This window comes from Buteo buteo, chromosome 8, assembly GCF_964188355.1.
Source record: "Buteo buteo chromosome 8, bButBut1.hap1.1, whole genome shotgun sequence".
Classification (NCBI taxonomy): domain Eukaryota; kingdom Metazoa; phylum Chordata; class Aves; order Accipitriformes; family Accipitridae; genus Buteo; species Buteo buteo.
This window is the reverse complement of record NC_134178.1, coordinates 44,326,289-44,349,856: the sequence shown is the minus strand read 5'-3', so window position 1 is coordinate 44,349,856 and position 23,568 is coordinate 44,326,289. Positions and strand designations below refer to the sequence as shown.

At 56.0% G+C, this 23,568-nt stretch overlaps 1 protein-coding gene across 1 annotated transcript in view; it reads left to right on the top strand.

The window, feature by feature from the left end:
• Positions 1 to 21,898, top strand: part of GPR156 (G protein-coupled receptor 156) — a 25,258-nt gene extending 3,360 nt beyond the window's left edge. Inside the window, exons 2-11 of the mRNA XM_075034397.1 lie at positions 5,421 to 5,585; positions 5,696 to 5,841; positions 8,313 to 8,449; positions 10,709 to 10,844; positions 11,526 to 11,636; positions 12,690 to 12,815; positions 13,281 to 13,376; positions 16,171 to 16,407; positions 18,231 to 18,389; positions 18,991 to 21,898. Of these exons, the coding sequence (XP_074890498.1) occupies positions 5,737 to 5,841; positions 8,313 to 8,449; positions 10,709 to 10,844; positions 11,526 to 11,636; positions 12,690 to 12,815; positions 13,281 to 13,376; positions 16,171 to 16,407; positions 18,231 to 18,389; positions 18,991 to 20,175 (2,292 nt within the window). The 5' untranslated portion in view covers positions 5,421 to 5,585; positions 5,696 to 5,736 and the 3' untranslated portion in view covers positions 20,176 to 21,898. The remainder of the gene's footprint in view (positions 1 to 5,420; positions 5,586 to 5,695; positions 5,842 to 8,312; positions 8,450 to 10,708; positions 10,845 to 11,525; positions 11,637 to 12,689; positions 12,816 to 13,280; positions 13,377 to 16,170; positions 16,408 to 18,230; positions 18,390 to 18,990) is intronic.
• Positions 21,899 to 23,568: the final 1,670 nt, after the last annotated feature.

The window sequence follows — 23,568 nt, the reverse complement described above, 5'->3', positions numbered from 1 at the left end:
GTTCGGCTCCCCTTCTTATCAGCTCTGGTCGCCTTGGTCTCATCTGCAATAAGCTCCCCCGGGCTTTCAGTATTTCCTCCCAGTTTTCCTTCCTTTGAGCATCTCCAATCTTGTCTGTCTCTATTTCTCGCATGCCTATCACTGTATAGCAATTAGAGAGTTAAAAGCCTTATCGGGTCCCTGGTGGGAGATTGGTGAGTCAGCTCCTTGCAGGACTATGTGGTGGTTCAAACAAGTCATTAATTCTTTTTGCATGGAGGTTTCTTTAAATTCAAAACATAAACCACGGAAGTGAAAAGAGCCGTACGGCTATTTAACTTGCATTTAAAAAGTTTAAAAGACTAGACGCAGAGCTAAACGTGCCAGCCTGGTGCCGTTCTCCCAAGCTGAAGGACCGACAGCGGACAGATGCGTAGCGCTGGGGTGATGGGTAAGAGCGGCGTTCGGAAGCGATTGCCTTCGTGATTGTGGGAGATGCTATCAGGAACGGATAGGAGGCTTCAAAATTGCAACTAGCTTCGGCCACCACGGAATTTCAGGTTTCAGGGTCACCCGGTGATCTCCCCATGTGCTGGGGGACAGAAGCAGCTTGTCCTGCATCTCCTGCCTCTGTGCGTAGCGAGGTCCTGCAGCTCCTGGTGTCACCACCCGTACCCTGACCGTGGGTCACAGAGCGGGGACACAGCCGGGGACACTGCCTGGGTGGGAAGGTGACCCCATTTGGGGCCTGTGATGTGACCCATCGCGCGGCTGGGCAGCGAGCTAGCTGTCTGTCGGCCAGGGATGAAGATATCCCAGAGGCCTGGAGGTGCCTCTGGAAATCCCAGGGGCGAGAGCGGGATGGAGCAAGAGCGCGGTGCAGTTCCCTGAGAAGTAGGGTGACGGCTTTGCAGCTCCCCGGTGTTCTGGGGATCGAGGCTTTGTAACCCAGGTTTTAGGATTACATCAGAGTTTTGTGGTTTTCTTTCTTTTTCCTTCTGTGTTTGCAGGGGAAAGTGTGAAAACTTAGATGCTGAAGTTTTAAATACAAATTAAAAATAAGCTTCAGATATGCCGTGCATTTTAACTCACGATTTTGAAGTAGCTCTGTTGGGGGGAATGTTGCAGTAAGTGAAGCTTGTGATTTTTTTTGATCGCCCTGGGGTTGTGGCAATATTGCAGGTTTCTCAGGTCAAACAAGAAGGGTTCTTGTTGGACAAGAAGAGCGGAAGCGAAAAGCAGGAGCCTGTCTCAGAAGTGCCAGCATTTTCTGAATTGCAAAACCCCATCCCGTGCTCATCTTGCTGGAACAGTTATCCGGACGACTTGCTGGTTTAAGTGTGCGGCCCGGCGTCCTGTCGAGCTGGGGCTGGTCCCCACCAGCAGACCTCCGTCCCCCATCAGCAGCGGTTGTGGCAGCGCAGACCCGCCGTGGGTGAGCCGAGGTCCCCCTGCTCCCTTCCCGAGGCGGCAGGAATGGCTCTGCTCTCTGCACATCCCTCCTTTCCCCCTGGTTGTCCTTCTCTGGCCACACAGCCATCTTCCCAAGGGGTCCTTCCCAACAGATGTGCTTCTCCAGATGTGCGCTGCTCTTCCCTTGCAGAGGTGTACATGTACCATTCCGCTGTCGGGGCTGATATGACTGGACAGGATCGCAGGGCTCATGAATACTGGGACATTTCTGAATGCAATTGTTCTGTTGTCCGCGATTTGACGTCTTCAGTTTTCCACCTTGTGATTCGCTGAGCCGTGACATCGCCTTGCTCTTTGGGAAGAAGTCTCTCGTTCAAGGCTAGATGAAAAGGAACTGGTTGGGGTGAAACATTCATTCTGCCTGCTCTGGGCCCGTACATGCTGCGCCAATTTTTCAGCTTTTTTTTTTTTTTTTCCCTCTGCTTTTTCAAACGAAAGGTTTTGAAGGGAAGAAGAAACTTTGAGAGAGTCCAGATTTGAATTTAGATGTCATCAATGCATCTTTTTTGAGGGATATTTATTTGTTAGTTTACAGTTGCTCAGCATTGGTAGATAAGTAATCTTGGGTCTTGAAGGATCCAAAGGAACAGATTTTCCAGCCCTGAAGATCAACCATTGAGATGACTGCAAATTGTTTTCAACAGTCAGTGCTTCCTTTTTCACATTAGAAGATGTTGCTAATATTTTTCATGTGGTCCAGTCACTTGTTTCCTGTCAACTTCAGGCTTGTTGGATCATGTCCACGCACACGGTGATGCTCAGCCGTGGCCAAATACTAGCCACTGTGACCTGACCAGCCCACGTATGTAATACCACAGAGACCGAGGGCGGCAAGGGGAGGAGAACAAGGTGGGCTGAACAAGGGCTTTGCTTCACCTGATGCTATGATTGCTTCCATGGGGTGTGCAGGCTGTCGGAAACTGCTCTCGTGGTGTTCTCTCCTGTCTGTTGATTGAAAATCAATTGACAGTGAGTTCCACTTAAAGTCAGCATCACTCTCTGGCTTCCCTTTTCCTTCTGTGATGTTCAGGCTAACAGGAGCACAAGGAGGTGTTAATGCCCTCAGCCTTTCCCTTCTTCTTTCTAGGAGCTGCATTTTCTTCTGAAATTACCCAAATGGGAGCCTAATGTTTCTAGAGTACCAAACACAGAAAATGAGAGCTAACTCCTCTTGGGTGATGAAAGGACTGAGAGCAGCCCTGTGCAGAAAGTCTTGGGGATACTGCTGGATGAAAAATTGGATGTGAGCCGGCAATGTGCGCTCGCAAGCCAGAAAGCCAACCGTACCCTGGGCTGCATCAAAAGTAGGGTGCCCAGCAGGTCGAGGGAGGGGATTCTGCCCCTCTGCTCCGCTCTGGTGAGACCCCACCTGCAGTTCTGCGTCCAACTCTGGGGTCCTCAGCACAGGAAAGACGTGGACCTGTTGGAGCAGGTCCAGAGGAGGCCACAAAAATGGTCAGAGGGATGGAACATCTCTGCTATGAGGACAGGCTGAGAGAGTTGGAGTTCGGCTTGGAGAAGAGAAGGCTCCAGGGAGACCTTATTGAGGCCTTTCAGTACTTAAAGGGGGCTTGTAAGAAAGACAGAGACAGGCTTTTTCCCAAGGCCTGTAGTGACAGGACAAGAGGCGACAGTTTTAAAATGAAAGAGGGTAGATTTGGGTTGGGCATAAGGAAGAATTTTTTTTATGATGAGGGTGGTGAGACACTGGAACATGTTGCCCAGAGAAGTTGTGGATGCCCCATCGTTGGGAGTGTTCAAGGTCAGGCTGGACGGGGCTTTGAGCAACCTGATCTAGTGAAGATGTCTCTGTCCATGGCAGATGGTTGGGCTAGATGATATTTGAAAGTCCCTTCCAACCCAAACCGTTCTGTGATTCTGCTCCGAAAGTGATCCACCAGAACTGTTGGGCATTTTGGCCTTAAAAAAACCCAAACAAACAAACCCAACCCCCCCAAAACCCCACAAGTCTCTGCCCTCAAGAGACCCTCACAGCTTAAGGATGTGTTTTCTCACTTGTGAGAACCCCCCCCCCAGCACTGGTCCCCCTCGGATGCTCTCCGGGCCATGGAGCGGCGTTCCTGCCAACTCTCACGAGGAGCCGGGCTGGAAGTGCCTGTTGCCTTTTGGCGACAACCACACTAGCGCTTGCTTTGTTGCATACTAATGAGCGCTAATTAGCCTCGACTCGTTATCAACGTTGCGTGGGAGACATTTGTGGAATAGTGGGGTGGGGGCTGGGAAGACCCCCAAGGGGCTTCTGCCCTTTGCCGAGGGGTGGCTTCCCAAGGGGATGGGGGTTGAATTGATGCTCCTTGTGGAACCATCTCCATGTGTGAGCCACGGGAGGGCCGTGCCTGCTGGCCCCATGCCAGCCTCGGTAGCGGTCCCCCTGGTAGGTGGGCTTCCCCTCTGACATGGCAGGAGGATATAGGGGGTTATAGGGAGACCCCTTGTTCTTAAACGCACTTGGGAGCATGGGGAAGAGTTGAGCCCTTTGGGAGGCTGGGCAGTGCTCACCTCGCAGGTCTTCTTGGCCTCAAAGACTCCGTGCCCCTCTTCTACCCCATCCCTGGAGACCGCACGCAGCCCCTCCACGCTCCGTCTCATTTACCAGTGTTACCCCTGAAGTGTTCACCTGGAGCCCTTCTCCTCCTCTCCGCTGCCCTTCTACCGGTGTTGCAATACCTGGCGTTGGCACTCTTGGAAAAAAACCCCTCTATCGTACTTTTATAAGTCTGGCTAATGTGTGATATTGTGTTTTTAGGACGTGGCGAGCTGATCTCGCGCTGAGGGTGGTCCTGGTGCAGGCAGGACGGCGTCCAGACCCCGCGGTACGTCGGGGCTTCCGCCAGCGGGAGAGTTGCGGTTGTCGCTTCAGAGGTGGCTCTGCTAATTTAGGATGAGTGGCTCGCTGACCCTGATGTTTTCAGCCTGGGACTTGTAAGCGACTTCTCTAAAGCTGAAAATCAGTTTGCACGAGGCGAGAACGATGCCTGTAGCTTTGCTGGCGTTTGAATCCTGATGATCCCCTGTGAAGAACAGCAAGTTTCAGACCCAGTCCCGGTGACCTCGTTTTGGTTTAGTTTACTCTTTCTTTACTCGTGTAATGACAGGAGTTTTTCCAAAGAAAAGGAGAGGGGATCAAAGTGTCGGAGTAGTGGCAGGGAAGGTGCCAGGTGCAGGGTGTGAGCGCAGGGGATGCTCGGCCAAGGAGCAGCCCAGAGGAGCACGATACGGATAATTTTTTTTCCTCTCACCTGTTGTTAGGAGCAAATAGGGAGTGAGCTATTGCGCTTCCTCCCCAGCTGCTAACGACGGGAGACTTGCTTACGGTCGTGCGCTGGAAGCTAATTAAAACCGGTGACAATGGTAATTGAGTAAGGATGCTTGAGGATAAGTATGACCTCATGTCTAAAATGGTAATGAGGCCTATTAAAACCCCCGCCAAAAAGAGAAACGAAAAAGGGAACAGAGGCAAAGGTGGTGCGAGGGGAGCGGGCGCAGGCGGGGACAATACCTGGCAGCCAGAGCGCCGGGAGGGATGGGGAGCACGGAGATGCCAGCCTTTTAAATCTCTTTAATAAACAGCCTGCTCCTCAGCTAGCCGGGCTGCCGCTGGGGCCGAGTCAGCCAAAACGCTTTGGTACGTGTGTAATTCCAGCGCCTTCCTCCCCTGCTTGCCCAGGCCTGGGTGTAGGTCCCATTAAGCGACGGCAACGCTCGTCGCTCTTTGTTGTCGTCTTCGCTCGCTGGCCCTTTGCTGGAAGAAGGGGAACCAGGGAAACCAGCAGCAGCTGCCGGCGTGGGGAGGGGACCCGCGAAGATACACCCTGAAATTGCACCGTTGCGGGAAAAACGGGCAAAACGAGGAAAGCCGCGGAGAACTCGGGATGCCGGGGTGCCGCGCTCCAGCTCGGACTGGCCGGGGGCTGCCGTGACCCCCCGGCGCGCGTTGGTTTTCGCAGGGTGGCTGCCGGAGCAGGGCTCGGGATGCCGCCGTGCTCCGTGGGGACCCTCGCCCCGCGCTGACTCGCCTCGCTGCGGAGGAGACCCCCCCCCCCCAGCTCCGAGGGACGCCGGGAGGTGGACGCTCCCCATCCTGGCTCTGGATGCGCACCGCGTCGATTCGGGTAAGCTCAGCCCTCGGGTTGCCGGATCCCTTCCCTACGCCCCGCTGACCGGGGTGGGAGATGCGGAAAGTCGGCTTCTGGCCGGAGAAAGCCGACCCTCATCCTTCCAGCAGGGGCGAAGGGACGGCTGGATGACGGCTGAGGATGTGCTATGGAGCCGGGATTCAACTGCTCTGAGCTCTGCGGTGGCGGCTCCAGTTTTGGCAGCCAGGAGCAGCAGCGGCGGGCGCTGCAGGAGCTCTGCACGGTCACGGTGGTACGTACGGAGGCGGGGGGTTTGCTCCGCAGAAGGCGATTTGGGGGTGGAGGGATGGAGAGAAGGGCACAGGGATGCAGCTGGTGAGCAATCCCGGTCCAGCCGGAGGCTGCGTGCTGTCACCTCCTGGGATGGTCTCCAAAACGAGCCCTGCCTAGATGACACCCAGCAGTTAGGCGGAAGGTGAGGAAGCAGCCGCGACGGCCAAGTCGTGTCAAGCAGCCCCGCGTCGGCCGGCGTGACGGCCGCTTCGGAGTCCTGGGATGGCCTCCTCTGCCCTTGACCTTCCCCATCCCCTGGAACTTCAAAGCGCTTTTCAAATATGAATGGAGCAGGAGTTAATTAAAAGTCATCGTCTATAATAAATGGTACCTCTCCCCCCACCACTAAGCCAGGAGAAATGACACTGGGGTGCACTTAGTTGCGGTTGGCTTCGCTTGAGGCTGCTGGATGGACCAGCGAGGCTTGGCCCGCTCGGCTTTCCGCCACGTCCCGCACGACCATCGGCCTTTAATTAGAAGACCGTAAGCTGCTTGGCTCCTCTGGCTCTGGCAGCTGCCTTACAATTAATATTCCCCCTGCTAGGGCCAGGATTTACTCCGCTCAGCAGCAGACGAAGCGCTCCATCAACTTCAAGTAGCATCAACATCCAGGGAAACAGCGGTCGGGGCCGGGGGGGGGTGCGTGTCGGGAAAGGAAAGGTGGAGACCACAGGGATGTTTCTGATCCCTGGGTGGTTGCTGGGAAGAGGGTGCAGTAACGCTTTCGGCAGCAGCCGGGGGTGGAAAGGTTCTGCCGGTGGATGCAGCTGGGAGCGAAGCGTGGGAGCCCCCGGGATGCTGAGTCTGCCCTGTTCGCCTTAATGGCAAAAGCCAGGCGTTACCCTTGGGCTCGACCAGGCAGGACGCAGAATTAGGATGGCGTTACAGGCTCGTACCGGCCCCGAGCGGCCCCGTCAGCCCCTCTGAGCTCCAGGCAGGTGGGAAGACGGCCCCGACTCGTGCCAAGTGATGGGGGTTTTTGCACGGCGAGTCCTGGCGTAAGGGGAGGAGGAGCGACCTGGCTGACCATCTCCACCGGCTGGCGTGGTCTTCATTTCCCAGAGAGTCAAAAGAGCCCCCCCAGGGGACGGGGAGAGGGAAGAGGAGGTGGGGAGCAGTTTTCAGGAGGGAGATGAGCATCTCCCCAAGGATCCCTCTGCGCCGCTGCAAAGTGGGGCTGAACTATGCTGTATCCCAGCATAAGGCAGCAACATCGGCTCTCGGCGACTTTTGTCCCAGCGACTGCCTTGCTTCTCTCCGCAGATTTATTTCTAGCAAGGGTGGAAGCAGAAAGAGCTCGAAGGAAGAAGCGGGAGCTTGGGGCAGTGGCAGCTGTCCAGAAAATAGTCCTTCTGCCGTAGAAATTGCGTGCAGGTGAACTGGAATGCCTGAGAAAGGACTTAGCACCAGAGAAGTTAGTGAGGAGGTGTGGGATCCCAGATCAGTCCCCGTCCTCCTCCTTCCCCTTAACGGGGATGTGCCAGCAGTTAAGTGAAAGTAATGCTTTTTTTAAAGGAAAAAAAAAAAAAGATGTCAGTAACATGCACACATAGTATGCGTGAACAAACTGACACATGGGCACCCTGTTAAAAATGCTGGAGTATTTTATATCCGCAGCAGAATTAGGTTTCTTCTTTCACGTAGGATCATTTTATCCATCCTATGTTAATGGGGAGCTAGAGAATATTTTTAAGTGGAGATTTAAAACCATTAAGTCGCTTACGCGCAAGGAGAGAGGTGCCTCCATCATACCCGCTTTGGGAGTGTCCCTCAAAAGCCAGTTCTCAGCTGATGTCTACCCAGGACCAAGGTAGTTTCCAGCCAGCTGGGAGACGGGTGGAGCCCAGCTCGGTGTGTCACTGCGTACCGCGTCTGAAAAAAAAAAATAAAACGCTGTCCCACTCCCTTTTCTCTGTTTTCTGCACCGACTGGCAGCTCCGCCGCTGGCTCCCAGTCACGTCAGCCGGCTGGCTGGTTATCGGCTGCCCGTAGGGGTAAGGGTGGGAGCCAAGGATGCCCTACCCAACCTTCCAAAGAAGCGTGCTCCAAACTGGGGTACCACGAGGTCTTCCTCCAGAGGTTTCTTTCCAGAGAAGGACGGTGGGGGACCGTCACCCATTTCCCCCTCTCCCACGACCGGGGCTGATTGAGGTTTACGAGTCACTTGTACAGCTTCACTATGTATTTGGCTAGTTGGCCGTAAGAAGAGGGCTCCTGGACCGTCCTCTGCCTCCTGTGCGCTCGGCAAGTGGCAGAGTACGTGTCCCGGCTACGGACATCTCGGTAGCCCTGCCTGCGGGTCTCGGTCTGGTGCCGGGGTGTCAGACGGGGTTTCTGGCTGAGCAGGAGCAGCCGTGGGAGCGATCATGCCAGAGTAGGGACCTCCTTCGCTGGGAACCCCTTCATCCTCACTCCTTTCGCCTCCCACAGACATCTTCTGACCGCAGTGGGAAGAGCTCCCCCTCCTTCTCTGCTGCTCTCCTGGGAGTTGTGTGGACGTTCCTGACCGGTGGAGTCCTCCTGGCGCTCTTCTTCCTCGTCTTCACCATTCGCTTCAGGAAAAACAGGTAAGGGCTTCCCTCTTCTGCCATGAGAATTCCCCCGAGCTGGAGCAGCAGGGTTGGGCTCCTTCAGGACCAGGCTCCGAGCTGGTGGCCAGCTGAGGGTCAGGAGGGTACGAGCCTGAAGAACCAGCACGGGGCAAGCGAGAGCAATGCCAGGGATATTGCGGCTTTCTCCATCACACCCAGTGTCGATCGCTGGTGGAGACAGTCCTGCTTGGACTGCTCCCTTCCTCCCCAAGGCAGGGAGCTGTGGACAAGACAGAGCATGGATGCCCTCCAGCGTGGCACAGGCAGCAGTGCATGGCCTCATCCCGAAGGTGCTGTTCGATAAAACCATCGACAGGAGGGAGCAGAAAGAGAGCTGGTCTCCTGCTCCACTCCACAGTCCTGAGAGCATCACTTTGAGCAGCATAGCTCCATGAGCAAAGCCGTCGTGCTCTCCACAGTGCGCACGTATCGTTCCTGCTGTTGGGCCACTCGTAGTTTGAAGATATTGCTCACCTTTTTTTGATCTTGGTGGTTGTCCGTATTGGTGGGGAACGTGATCTCCATTGGTGAGAGAAGCTGGTGGTGAAGCGCAGGCTTTCCTTGGTGCTGTTCGGTCTGCACAAAGGATTTTCAAAGTCCTGCTCCCCCGAATGCAGCATAAATCAAGCAGAAGGCTCAGCAATTCCTCATGGCTCAAACTGTCTCAGCCAGCATTTAGCCTTCCTCAGCAATTCTGGACGTCTCACCTGCCTCCTTGCCACCTTCTCCTCAGCTTCATCGGTCCCTTGGTCTCTTCCTCCCCCCCCCCGAAATACATCCCTCTCCCAAGCTTCACCTGGCAAACCCTTCGTGCTCCACGTGCCGTTGGTTTGCAGAGAGAGGTACCTCTGTGTGCTGCAGCCCAGCGCTCGGGTTGTGTTAAGGAACTTAATGTTTCTTATAACCCCCGTGCAGTCAGGAGGGTCCCGCTCATAAGGGTTTATATCGAGCCCCGTGCCTGCTGCCGGCCGGTAGCTGCATGACCTGCATCCCCGTCTCAAGCACTTGATTTACTGAAGCAGGCTGGCGGAGCTCGGTGGCCACGTTAATTGATTACCAAATGATTTAGGCCCCTGAAGATATTCTCAGAGCAAGCCGTAATGAACGTGCGTTATTTATTTGCGCCGCAGCAAATAAATACCGGTCTGCCTGCTGAACCTGAGGGAGCAAAGGAGACCTTTTTCAGCGCGCAGCTGAGGGTGAGCTGATGAATATCTTTCCCCAGGGGCTGAGGCATGGCGAGGAAGGCAGGGAGGGAGAGAGCCAGGTTGAATCCCAGGCTCTGCGCCTGCGAGGCAGCCAGCCAGGAATGAGCTGGAGGGTAGAGAAATGGAATGACTTAGCGGCAGATCGAAGGGACGGAGCTACGCGGAGGGAACGGCAGGAGCTGCAGCTTTCGCTCGATGGGCTCGTTGGAGAGGGGTGACAGGTCGGGAGAGATCGGTGGGTCGATTCTCCCCTCCCTGAATCCAGTTACAGGATTATGAGTGATGGGGTGAAATTTCAGAGGGGAAGCTGTAACCTGAACGTTGCTGGCAGCTTCCTGAAGTTGAGACTTGTGCTGAGGGTGGAGGTATCTCCTCCAAGGAAGGAGCAGTGGGAAGAGCCTGTTCCTGGAGGCGTTTTGTAGCCGCTGTACCCAAAGCTCACTGCTGGGGACTGCGTTGGTGAGGTTTTCCACTTCTGCCTCTTCATAGCAGAGGAAGACGCTGGCCTTGAAGCTGGGGGGCTGAGCTGGGCGCTGGGCTGCGTGCCACCTCCGTGACCGTGGGGCATCGCTTCCCCCGGCTCTGGGCCACCACGGGGATGGCACCGCCACACAGCTTTTGCTTTTGCCCGTGGCTTCCCGCAGTTTTTAGCCGTAAAGGCGGTGGCTGAAGCTGCCTCGGGGATGTTTTTCTGTGCCGCAGATCCGTGCAGGGGGTAGAAGCGCCATGGGGCAAGCCTGGTACCCGTCCGTTTTGGGGAGAAGGGATCTTGCTGTCCCACAAGAGCATGGGGGTAGGGCAAAACAAATACTTTAAGGGTAGCGAAGCACTCCAGCAATACAGGGGAGAGGATGGGGTGTGCGCCAGGAGCTTTTGGAGGAGCCGCGAACAGCGGGGGCTGTGGGGGGGGACAGTGTGTCAGCATCCCTTATGGCCATCAGCATCCCTGTAAGGGGACCTTGCCCCTGTGCTGCCAGGTCATGCCGCTCAGTAACTGTCACCGCCTTCCCTGCTTTGTTTCCTGGAGGATCGTGAAGATGTCCAGCCCCAATCTGAACATCGTGACCCTGCTGGGCAGTGGCTTGACTTACACTAGTGCTTACCTCTTTGGGATTCCGGAGCAGAGCCTGCTGTCCGGAGACTCGGTGGAAAAGCTTATTCAGGTGAGCCGGGGGGGTTGTGTAAAACACAGCCGCACCTGGGGGGGTGCGAGAGAGGTCCCCAGGGGAGAGGGCAGCTGCCCCACAGGCGGGCAGGCTGCTGGGCTTGTAAAAGTGCAACGGGGAGAAGGGAGCCCGAAGGGAGGTGGGCTTCTCCGCACAGCCGCTGCCTGACGCGGCAGAGGGGCCGCGAGGTTGCAGGCGAGTTTTTTTTGGCTGCGAAGCAGGTCTTCATCGAAACGCTGACCTGGGTGACGAACCCCCTGTGCTCTGCCAGACCGGGGACTGGGCACGCACCCGGGTGGGAGAGTGGGACGTGGGGGAGAGCACGCCCTGCCGTCCTGCTCAGCCGCTGGGCCGAGGGTAATTAACAGAGGTGCTGGCAAGTGATTTATTGGTGCTGGGACCCTCCGTGCCCCTGCCGCTCACAAGCTGCCTGGCTTTCCCTGCCTGCTCCTCCAGCGAGACCCTCTCGGGATGGGGAGGAAAAGGCAGAAGAATACACACCTTTTAACTGATTTCACCCTGCGGTCAGCTTTCTAGCATCTAATATGTCCCTCCAGAAGACCACAGACACATGCCCACCCGTCTTTATTGCGTTCCTGGGTGGGAGGGTGCGGGGTGTCCCTGCGAGCCCCACGGTTGCCCCGTCAGCCCCCTCGCTGTTCTCCCCGCCCTGCGTAGGTTCGTCTCTGCCTGCTCTGCGTGGGAACCTCCTTGGTGTTTGGCCCCGTCCTGGGAAAAAGCTGGCGGCTCTACAAGGTGTTCACCCAGCGGGTGCCGGACAAGCGGGTGGTGAGTACGTAGCACCCGGGGGTGCGGGGAGCAAACTCCCCAATGCTGGGGGGGGGGGGAACACCAGCAAGTTCCAAACCGGTGCGGGATAGCAGATAAAACCAGCACGTGACGGGGACGGGTGCCACAGTCACAGGTCTGGTTTCCCACCTCGCTGGGCACGGGCTCCTCATTTATTCCTGTGCAATGAGGCAGGAGCTTTTCCACTCTAGAGGCAAGCGGGTGCCCTGCCAGGCTGCCAGTTCCCCGGTGGAGTCTCAGCCCCATCGCTGAGCGAGGTCTGGTTCTCATTTTACGTCGGCCACGTGCCTTCATTATGCTACGCACCAGCATTTGCGTCCAGGTCTGGGCTGATAATTTTTGTGGGATGAAAATAAACCGGGTATCCTCGAGGGTGTCTGATGTAGGGCCATTCCCAGATGCATCCGATCTCCTCTTGAAGGGAAGGAGGGAGCGCTGGGAACTCCTCTGCAGCGCCGAAGGGAGGGGATACAGCAGCTGGGAGGGAAATGGGAGCCGCCTATATATATTTGTGCATGTAACAGTGCACTCACAGCTTTCAGTGGCCGCTTTCCAGTGGTGAAATAAGTAGGTCTCAGATGAGAAGTGAGACGAGAGGGTTTGCAGGGGAACCAGGTACCAGCAAGGACTCCCATTCCTGAGGCACTGGGATCTGTGTTAAACTTGCAAAATGATAATCCTACCAGCTTCTTCCCCCCCCACCCTTTTTGTCTCTGCTTGTGATACGGGCGTAAGGGATGATACTCTTGGAAGAGCTGTTTTCTGTCATACCATTTACCAGCTAGCTACATCGTTGGGGAGGGTTTATACCTGGCGCCGAGCCGGATTAGGTCTCCAGGAATTTGGGAGCTGGAGACAGAGATCCTGTGGCCGACTCGGATGTAAGTGAGCCGCCGGACTCCGCTCTGGGGGAATTATTAGGATGGACGCGTCCCGTGGAAGAAACAACCAAAAAGAGACCCAAGGGGATGGAGGTTATTGGTGTCCATTTGCCTCCCCACACGGTAATGCTTCCGTTTTGCATGTTTGCAGATTATCAAAGACCTCCAGTTGCTGGCGATGGTGGCAGCGTTGGTGCTGGCGGACGCCGTGTTGCTCTTGACGTGGGTATTCTCTGATCCAGTCCAATGCTTCCGAAGCCTCAGCGTCTCACTGCGGGTAAAGGGATGAGGAGGGGCGGCGGAGGGTTGCGCCGTGTCCTGTGGACAAAGTTGGTGGAGGGTCAGGCGTTTGGAGGTGCTGTTTAGAAACAGAAATAGGGAGGAAAAACAAGCCAGAAAGCCTTCTGGGCACTCTGGGTTGGGTTTATGTCTGGTCTATTACAGAGATGGAGGTCTGCTGCAAAATTTCCAGGTCTGTGCAGGCCACCTGGGCAACACAGGAGAGGTCCACGGCATCTGCAGCCGCTTTAAGAAAAAGGTTTAACCAGCCCTGTTGACAGCAGAGTGCCAAAATCTTCCTGGCTTTAACCCTCTGCCCCTGGCAGCACCAGCCTTTGGCCTTTCCTTTTAGGAATTTACAGAGGAGACCCACTCAGATGCGTACACCTGTCTGCCCATCGGTCTGTGCCTGCTCCTGGGTCGGGGCAGCAGCCTTCACTTCTGCCTTCCCCTTGCCTTCCAGGCGACAGAGAAAGGCATGACCTGCTCCGTCAGCCGGGTGCAGTCCTGCGCATCTCTCTATTCCGATCTTTGGCTCGTTCTCATTTTAGGGTTTAAGGTACGTAACCTCTTTATCGAGTCTTGCGTTGTATCTCGCCTCCTCCCAGTCTCACAGCCTGAACTGTTCAGCAGCGTTCATCATTTCTCTGCCCTCCCAAGCTACATTCCTGTTGCAGATTCCAGCTGCTCCTGTTCATCTTGAAAGCCCTCTCATCTCCAGTCCTTCCCGTCTTGACGTTTTCCTGTATTCCCTTGCAAAAGCCCTGTTAGCCACTTTTTCCCTGCCTCACCATCTCGTTTACGTACACCGTGCACATACTGTCTCTCCCGTTCTCTCCTTGCAACCCCCCATGCCTCTTCTATCTCCCCTTCTTAAAACGTGTGTCTTCCTCTTTTCTAAAGCACGCTTTTCCCATAAAGCCTCAGCTGAGTGTCCATCACCGCAGTGATGCACTCGCTGTGTGGCTCAGCCCCCGAGTCCTCTGACTCCAAATTAAGGAGGTGCTGATGACAAGTGCTTGGTGCCTACCTTCACAGGATCTGTATCAGCTTAATTATACCACTGAGGTACACTTTCACTGGTGTAGCTTTGCACGTGGCCATTCTTATTCCAGAAGAGTTAGTTATACTGATGTAACTATGTAGGTATAATTATCGCTGTAATTATCCGTGGTCTCATGTGTCTCTGGGTTGGCAGAGGCTGGACGCATTTCAGAAAGCTGATGTTGATGAAGCTTGTGAGATCACAGCCTTGCTTTGGGAATGGCTCCGTCTCTGCGTGCAGTACGGGCAGTTCCTTTCTGACTCACTGTACTATAATACTCGTCTACCCAAAATCGTAGGAAAAAGAGCAGAAAGAGACCTCACGACATGGCCAAGTCCTTCTCCGCCCTACACTTCATTTTAAAGGCGTTAGTCTAGCCTGTCCTTAAGAGTCCTTTGGTGCTAGGGATTGCAGGCGTTCCCTGGGCTTTCAGTGCTGTGTCTCACCTCTGATTTTGTCCGCAGTTTGTGTTGGGGTTTAGACAGGCAATGCTTTTGCTACAGCTCCTACAAACTGCTTTTTGGAATAAAACATCCCCGTTACCAGTCCCAGGTACTCTTTGTTCGTGTTGCATTGTACCTGACCCTGATCCTGTCTAACTACTGGGAGTCATGGAGTTATTTCTTTAGTGATTTCTCTAGAGTTAATCGGGATTTACACTAATGTGAGAGTAGGCTCTATCTCTGCGTGTATGTAGCACTTCTTAGCTTCCGCAGCATTAATGTGCTCAGCCCTTTGTGAAGCCGTTCAGTGTATTATCCTGGTTTTACTGGCACAGAGCAATGAACAGAAATGACTTGCCGAGGACATGCCTGGAATTAGGAGCAAAGTCCTCTGCTCAAGGTTAAAACAAACAAACAAACAAACCAACAAACCACCAAACATCTTAGTCCTGTGCTTACTGAAAGTCCTAGTTTACTAGATGGCAGTGCTGTTGCGTGCGTCCCAGATAGACTATGTGAATTTTAAATGGGATTTTGGTGCTGTGTTTTTTCTTGCTCAGGGATTAGGAGCTGGCTTGCCTTTGGGCCATGTATTTGGAGGTGCCCCGTGCTGAACGTGGTTATGATCGAGCGCAGATCATGCGAAGTAGGGTCAGGCATGAGCCTAGTTCCCAGTGAGACAGGTCTCCCTACTACAACCCCCCCTTGAGAATTCAAGGTGCTCTGAAGTTGGGAGTCTCACCAAAGACTGTGGACAAGAACCTCTCTTGCCTGTAAGAGCGTCCCTCCAGACCCTAACCCTGGCAGTGGCCATCACGGTCATCGAGCAGCCACAGCACGGAGACATCCAGCAAGGTCTACAGAACATCTGCACCACAGGTCACAAAGCACTTCTTGGTGCCCAAATAACAATTTACTGTCTCTTAGTAAAAGGCCGACAGTTGCACTTACTGGGCAGCACAGGAATAATGTAGGAGACGTGTTCCCTGTATTCTGGGTCCTTGAAGGAGCAGGGCGGTTGTTAGATGGTATTTCCAAATAATCCTGAAGGCAGACCGTGCCCTGCGCTACAGAGGCGGGCAAAAAAAATACTCAGTGTTTCCCACCAGCGTGCCCTGGGGAAGGAGGGATTCAGCCTGCCAGGCAGTTTAATCCTGAGCACACTGGAAAGATGCGCACGTGGGATGCTTAAGGGGCAGCACGGTGAGGAAGCCTGCTCTGAAAGAACGGATCTGCTCCGGGGGAGGGAAGGCTTCTGTGTACAGAACATTTCTCGAGCCCCTTTCACTGCTGCTCAAGTCGGGTGGGAAACGGCGAAGGGAAGGGAGAAGAATCGCACCCGGTCGTTTTCTGGATTTCTGTTTAAAGAGGCACCAAGGACATCCCCTTCCCTCCAGCCCAAACCTCCGCTGCTTCTGCTTCGCTTTTTCCTTCTGAATCTCCTTCCGAGGTACGTCGTTGCTTCTCGATGGCACCACTGCTGCATCCCCGCAGGGACCTCCATCTCTTTTCTCTCTGTCTCTGGTGCTCCCGCTCCAGGCTGCCCAACGGGAGGGTTTTTTTGCCTCTCCCAGCCGTGCCTCGCTCCGTGGCATCGCCTGCCGACCCGGCCGGGACCCCCAGAGCCCACCAGTGCCCTTTGCTCCTGCCCTCCCTCCCCAGCCCCACTTCTGCCCTGCAGCAGCGTGCCGGGTGTTTGCCGTAGCGTCGCCGGCGCACGCTGAAGGTCTGCATTATAGATCAAAGAGCATTAATTAGGATTGCGCTGAGTGTATCTGAGCTCACCGGGCTCGGTAAGAGGTGGGGGTTGACACCATCAGGCTGTAATTTTCCACACTCTGGAAGCCTCTTTTTTCTGCTTCCAGAGTATCCTTCTGCTGTATGGGACCTACTTGGCCGGTCTGACGGACAACGTCAGCTCCCCGCCAGTCAACCAGTCCTTGACGCTCATCGTCGGGGTCAACCTCGTTTTCCTGGCTGCTGGCACCGTCTGCTTAGTTCACCGTTTCTTCCGCGCTTGGCACAACTTGCTGTTTGGTTTTACCTCCGGAGGCATCTTTGTGTGTACAACCACCATCAACTGCTTCATCTTTGTCCCACAGGTACGCTGCCACCTCTGGCCTGGAAACGGGCACGTTTTCGGGGTTTTAACAACAGCACCCGCGTGGGTCAAAGCGCTTCTTTTCCTGCTTCTTTCCCCAAATGTTCGGGCTCACCTGCACAGCTCATCCCCCAAGCCTGCGGTGGCTCTGCTTCCCCAAGCGAGTCCCCCGAGTCTCCAAGGAGTGCAGAACTGCTGCTCCGAAACCCTCCTGAGAGAGCATGCCACGGGTGACGGCCACACGGAGGGCACCCGGGGAGGCTGCTGCCTTCCTCCTCCTCCTCCTCCTCCTCCTCCTCCTCCTCCTCCTCCATGTGGGCGGTGGGATCAGTCCTTCATGCAGTTGTCCTCATATCCCACGTGCTTGCTCCTGCCGAGGGTTCCTGCCCGCGGCAGGGATGGAGCCGGGCTCTGGCCATCGAGATGGACTCGCCCAGGCTCAGAAGCTTCTTGGAGAAGAAAGCTGGGCTTTGCCGTAAGCGAGGAGGAGGAGGAGGACGCGGAGGTGTTTGAAGGAAGCCTTTTGTGACGAGGCTCGGCTCTTCTGCTTCCCGCGTCCTCCGGGAGCAGCCCGGTATGCCTGGCCACGACGTTAGTGGGGAAAAATGCTCCCATTGTTAGAGGGAGAGGAAACAGTTGTTTACTCGGTTTAATGTTTGGAGGGATGTTTGGGCTGAAGGAAATGAGGTGAAAAAGGGAGGAAGAGGTGAAGCTGAAGAAAGAGCACATCTGTGCAAGAGAGGGCTTGGGGGATCTCACCAATGTGTAAAAATACTGATGGGGGTGGAGTAGGGAAGGGGAAGCCAGGCTCTTCTCGGTGGTGTCCACTGACAGGACAGGGGATAATGGGCACAAACTGAAACACAGGAAACTTTATTTAAACATCAGAAAATGTTTTTTGGGGGGTTTTGGTTTTTTGTTTTGTTTTTTTTCTGTGAAAGTTGTAAAGGCCGGGAGCAGGTTGTCCAGAGAGGTGGTGGAGTCTCCATCCTTGGAGATACTCAAGACCCAGCTGGACACGGTCCTGGGCAGCCTGGTCCAGCTGCCCTTGCTTGAGCAGGGTGGTTGGAGGATTTCCAGAGATCCCCTCCTACCTCAGCGGATGCCGTGTCACTGCAGAGTCCCATCCCACGAGATGAGCAGCCCTTGGGAGCAGGATCCAAACCTCCTCTGACAAGCACCGAGCCTGCTGGCGATGCTCTGCCAAGCACGAGGTCTGGCGGAGTGAGGGCGGAGGAGCCGAGGAGCTGTACTTGCACTCTGCCTGTACCGTTTTTCTGCCGTAGCCTGGGGGCCTCGAGCATTTTATTTAACTTGGATCTTTTAATTCATCAACTTGTTTTTCCTAACGGGCTCGCTCTTCGATTGCTCATCCGAGATCGATAAGCAGCCGGAGCTGGGCTGCGCAAGGCTTCTACGCAGACAGTAGGCGAGAAATGGATACTAAGCGTTGCTGGTTTTCAGCTTGTCACCGGTGATTCGGGGATAAGGAGGCGTGCGTGACACCGTCTTTGTCTGTCACAGAGTCGGGGGGGGGGGGGAGAAGGAGAAGGGGGCTTTTACAGCGCGCTTAGAGGTTGCGGCGCAGGCAGGCACGGACCCTCTCTGCGTGAAAGGCTGGAGCCAGGGACAGGGTAGGGCTCGGGTGGGTGGGAGGCTCCGAGTGACACCGCGGCCCCTCGCCCAGCCGTCTCTGCTCCTCCGTCACACCCTGCCTTTGTCCGCCCTTCTCCGTCCCTCGTCCCTTTGTCTCCTTCGCGCTCGAGCTGCGCCTGCCCCCCGCCGCATCGGCAGGCTCCGATAACTCCCTCTTCTGCTCCCCAGCTCAAGCAGTGGAAAGCCTTTGAAGAAGAAAGCCAAACCGTGAGCCACATGGCGAAGTATTTCACCAGCCCGAGCAAGAGCTGCCGCTCGGTGTACAGCGAGGAGCAGCTCTACCAGCTGATAGGGGAGAAAAACTCCATGAAGCGGCTGCTCACCGAGGTACGGGGCTCTGCCGGCCCCCCTCGGCCGCACCGGCTTCTCCCCTTCCCTTTTGTGGGCTGAAGGCTTTGCAGGGTGGGAAACCCTTCCCGACGCCCCGGTGCTCCCCCTTCCAGCCTCTTCCCTCCGGAGGGGAAAAGCTGCTTTGTTTCGTCACATCGCTCTGCGCCCCAAAGTGCCAAAAATTTAGGCGTAATCTGGAGGGTTTCCAAAAAACACGTAGGGAGAAGAGCAGGAGAGCCTGGTTCCCACAGCCTGGTCAAACATGATGAATTCGGAGGGGAGATGCTCCATCTCAGGAAAGCCCCCAGCCTGCACTGCGTGGGTGGGAGCACCCCTCTTTGGAGAGCTGCCTGCCCCGCTGTGTCCCCCCCTCGCACCCACATCTGGGGGGCTCTGGGGGGCTCCAGGGGACGACGTGGTCACACACACTGCAGCTCTATTGCGGTGCTGCCTCAGAGCACCTCTCCACGCAGAGAGGTGGGGGGGGGGTGGGGGGGCGATACGTTTTTTTTTTTGGCAGTGCCTGCTTCCAAACCCGGCGGCGTTTTCCATACCCTCCGCCTGCCCCACGCTTGACGGGTGTGTTTGTTTGACGCAGAAAAACGCCGTGATCGAAAGCCTGCAGGAGCAAGTGAGCAGCGCCAAGGAGAAGCTGATGAGGCTGATGTCTGCAGAGAGCGGCTGCGACCCCCACGCGCCGCCGGCAGCCCCCCGCACCCGGAGCTCAGGACGGCGCGGGGATGGACCGGGGGACCGCGGCCCCCCGGATCCGGAGCGGGATGGGTCGCAGCCTCCCTGCTTGCCGGGCACACCGCCTCTTCGCGGCGACGCTCGGGACCTCCAGAACCACGCCAGCCGCGAGCCCGTTTGCTCTCGGGTGCTGGTTTTTGACACGGGGGACGGCATCGAACGTGGCCCGAAAGACGTCCAGGAGTGCGGGACACCCGCGGGGCAGGGGCAGCCTCCGGAGCAGCTGCCGGGCCAGGACATCTCATCTGGCGTGGCCTGGGAGACGTCCCCCAAAATCAGCTACGTCAGCAGCGAGAAGCTGCGGGAAATCTTGCAAGAGCTGAGCCTGGATGGCAAAACCTATAGCCCGGCTTTACCTGGGGGATCCCCGCTTGGCAGCCCCCCAGGTGAACAGGGAGGAACGTGGGGGGGCCGGGAAGGCTACCTGGGCATCCGCACGCCCCTCAGCCCCTACCTGGCGAGGCGGCGGCGGCGGATCCTGCTGCCCGCTGCTTCCACCCGCTTCCACGGACACGTCTCCCCTCGTGCCGGCCGCGGGGTGAAGGAGGCAGGCGGCTGGGGCGGTGGGGAATCGCCACGGATCTCCCCGGGGAGGGAAGGGGAGATGGCTGGCGGAGGGCTCCTTCGCCCGCCAGCAGCGTCCCCTCCAGCCATCCCCGGGGAGCTCTGCCTCCAGCCGGAGGGATGGCCAGGATGGCCGGAATCTCGGGATGCTTCGCCGTGCATCCCGCGGGAACGGCGGCGGCGGTGGCGGGGCGCCCCGAGGGGACCCGCCGAGCCCTCCCTGCGCTCGCTGTACTATTACCCGGACTCGGACTCCAGCAGCAGCAGCAGCAGCTCTGAGGAGATGTTTCACGGCTGCCACCGGCCCTGCTGCGAGGTCTGCTTCCAGAGCCCGCGCGGCTCCCTGGGAAGCAGCAGCACGGACACGGACACGGAGCCCAGCGGTCGCGCGGGCCACCGGACAGAGCAGCACGGCGGGCCCCAGCCCGTGGTGAATTTCAAAGAGGATCTGAAACCCACCTTTGTGTGACTGGGAGCACCCCTGCCCCGAAGGCAAGTGCCCTCCCGCCCCCTCTGCCCCCCGAAACGCCGGGTGTTTTCAGCGACGCTAAAGCCACGCGTCCCTCCGAGGGATGCGTCTTGTTCTGGCATCGGGGAGGGGTCGGGAATAAACCTTGCCCCGCTCCGGGTTGCGATGTCAGCCCCAGCGGTGACTGCAGACCGCGTTTGGCTGGCAGCACTCGGGGAGGTGGCCGTGGTTTTGTCCCGGCTGCTCCGGGCAGCCGCCTGCCATCCCACGGATAACCGGGACGTCCGTCCGTCCCGGCGCCGGCAGCGGAAAGACTGGGGCTGGGTGGGCTGCGAGAGCCCAAACTTCATCATCTCGGAGGGTTTTCCCTGCGAGAGCTGGTTGATTCGCACCGGCACGCCGCGTCTCAGAAACACGCGTGGCTTCTCGCACGCAGCAGACGGACGGACAGACAGACGGACAGAGGACTCCTTCCCCGAGGCTGCCGATGCAAGAGCCTCCCACCGGCATCGCACCCGGCTGGAGATGGGACTCCAGAAGCAGTTGCGGTTGCTCGCCTGGGGCGTGCTGCTCCCTGGCAAAGCGAGGACCTCGGCGTGGGGCACGTGCAGGAGACTTTTGGGGTGGTTTTGGGTTTTTTTTTGGTAGCATCTGAATGAGAAAATGGAGTCCGAAGGTGATGCCCCTGGAGGTGTCTTTGCGTTTTGTGTAGTTCAGTTGCACGGTCGTAGGTGAGGCTCGGGTCAGAGCTGAAGGGAAAGACAAGCTAGCAATTGTAAAAGAGGATCTGAAAAGGTTTTCTTTTCTTTTTTTGCCTTGTTTTTCTGGGGCTTGGGCCCTTCTGTATGTCTTTGTATGGATGACGTAGTCTGGAATGAGGTTTGTTTAAATTCATATGGTCTGTTTAATTTTTATCTTAGTAATATCAAGAACAGTAAATCCGGTGTGCCTGCTTTTTGGAGGATATTTATGAAGGCATTTCAGCATATCGTTTCCTCCACAGAAGTTCAGGATGCTGAGACCTGAGGCCCAGTGCATAAAAAACCCTCTGGAGAAAGGCTTTGTTAAAAGGGCAGGTGACAGAGGAATCCCAAACCCCGTTTTGAACAATGCACGTTAGCGCTGCCCTCTCCGTTATCCTTTACGATGGTGAAATCCCTCACTGCTGTGTCCCGTCACTGATATCACCTTTTTTTTCCCCCATCGCCTCTGTGGTTTTCCAAGCTTGCTGAATTTCTAGGTCAAATCACCAAACCCAATAATCTTTTGGGGAACAATATTCCCATAGCCCCTCTTCGCTTCTAAAATGGAAACACCCCAGAGGGTAATCCCAATTTTTTTTTTTTTTTTTTGTCACCTTTTGCTAACAGATACCAGTTTCCTTCGTGTTTTTTTTTTTCTTTCGCAGCTGTCTGAGTGCTTACACCTCTGGCCTGGGTGAAGTGCATTGACTGGGGGTCCCCTCCCTCTGCGGGCCAAATCCGCAGCGGGGGCAGGAGACGGAGAAGCCCAGACAAGGGTGCGAGCGTGGAAAGTCTCCTGCGGTCCCAGCAGAGGGGAAGGCTGCCAGCGCAGCCCTCGCTGGTGCGGAGGGATGCTGGAACAAGCCAGAGGTGGGTAGGATCAGGGCAGAAGGCGCGGGGGTTAGAACTGCATGCTGCGACGTGTCCCTCTGCACCGCTTTCTCGGGCACCCCCAAAAAACAGGGGTTTTTTATCATCGGAATCCACCCTGTGCCACGCCAAAGCCGCAGGGAGCTCGTGTAGAGCCAGAAAGTGCCGTACCAGGGGAGCGGGAGCACCCTGCGAGCATGCAGCGGCCGGTGTTTTATTTATAACCAGCATTTTATTCGACAGGCTGGAGCGTGTCCGGCTTCGCGGTGCCTGGGGAGGTGGGGGGTCCTGTAGTGGGGGGCTTGGGTGGCTTTTTCCCCATCGCCTTCCCACCCTGGGGCCAGGGAAAAGGCACCTGCAGTTTTGCAGCTCTCGCAGCAGGGGCTGCTGCTGCCACGTCGGGTGCAGTAGCAAATCTCAGGTGTCCCACGCCGCGCATCCCACGGCATCCCCACGCTGGGACGACTGGTGGGACAGGGAGGTGGCTGGAACGCTCTAGGGACCCTGTTAAATATGGGGCAAAGCCACTTTTCCAAACTGGGGCTGACTTCTCCCCACCCCCAAGCATGTTTAGAGTAGCATTTTGTTCTGGGGCTAGGAAATACTGCAGCATGGTTGTAGGAAACGATCAACCATGCAGCCACCTGGAAGCAGCTGATATAAAAATTAACTTAACATCCACTAGCGAATGCAGAAAAACCCTCCAGAGGACTTTGAACCTATGGTTTGTTTGGGAGGTCATCACTGGAATTTGGGGCAGTTGCTTTACTGCCTGGTGACCAGCAGCCACCAGCTGAAAACTGGATGTGGATGTACCTACTAAGGTGGCCAACGGCATCCTGGCTTGTATCAGAAACAGTGTGGCCAGCAGGACTAGGGACGTGATTTTCCCCCTGTACTCAGCACTGGTGTGACCGCACCTCGAATACTGTGTTCGGTTTTGGGCCCCTCGCTAGAAGAAAGACACTGAGGTGCTGGAGCGCGTCCAAAGAGCAACAAAGCTGGTGAAGGGTCTAGAGAACAAGTCTTATGAGGAGCAGCTGAGGGAACTGGGGTTGTTCAGCCTGGAGAAAAGGAGGCTGAGGGGAGACCTTATCGCTCTCTACAACTACCTGAAAGGAGGTTGTAGCGAGGTTGGTGTCAGTCTCTGTTCCCAAGGAACAAATGATAGGATGAGAAGAAACAGCCTCAAGTTGCGCCAGAGGAGGTTTAGGTTGGATATTAAGAAAAACTTATTCACCGAAAGGGTTGTCAAGCACTGGAACAGGCTTATGGGAAGTGGTTGAGTCACCATCCCTGGAGGTATTTAAAGGATGCGTAGACGTGGCACTTAGGGACATGGTTTAGTGGTGGACTTGGCACTGTTAGGTTAACAGTTGGACTCGATGACCTTAAAGGTCTTTTCCAACCTAAATGGTTCTATGATTCTACTTTCTACATGTGTGCAGAAGGCTGATGCAGTTCGTGCATGTATGTGCACACACAAAAACTCACTGTTTTTTTTGATGACTCCCAACTCTGGCCTCCCCCTGTATCTAGCAAGGAATATGCATTTGATTCTGGGGGGAAGAGTCAAAGCACCGTGTGATGGATCGGGCTGCCTGCACGTGAGAAGAAAGGACAGAGTGAGACGGTGGGCTGCCTTTCATTGCCATTGGTATTTCGGGATCTTTGCATCGGGCATTGCACGGGTACGCAGAGGAGCCTTCATGCTGCTTAACTTGAGGCACCTGTCTGTCTTAGGCACTGAATTCAGCATTTCGTTCCCCCATGGCTCTTT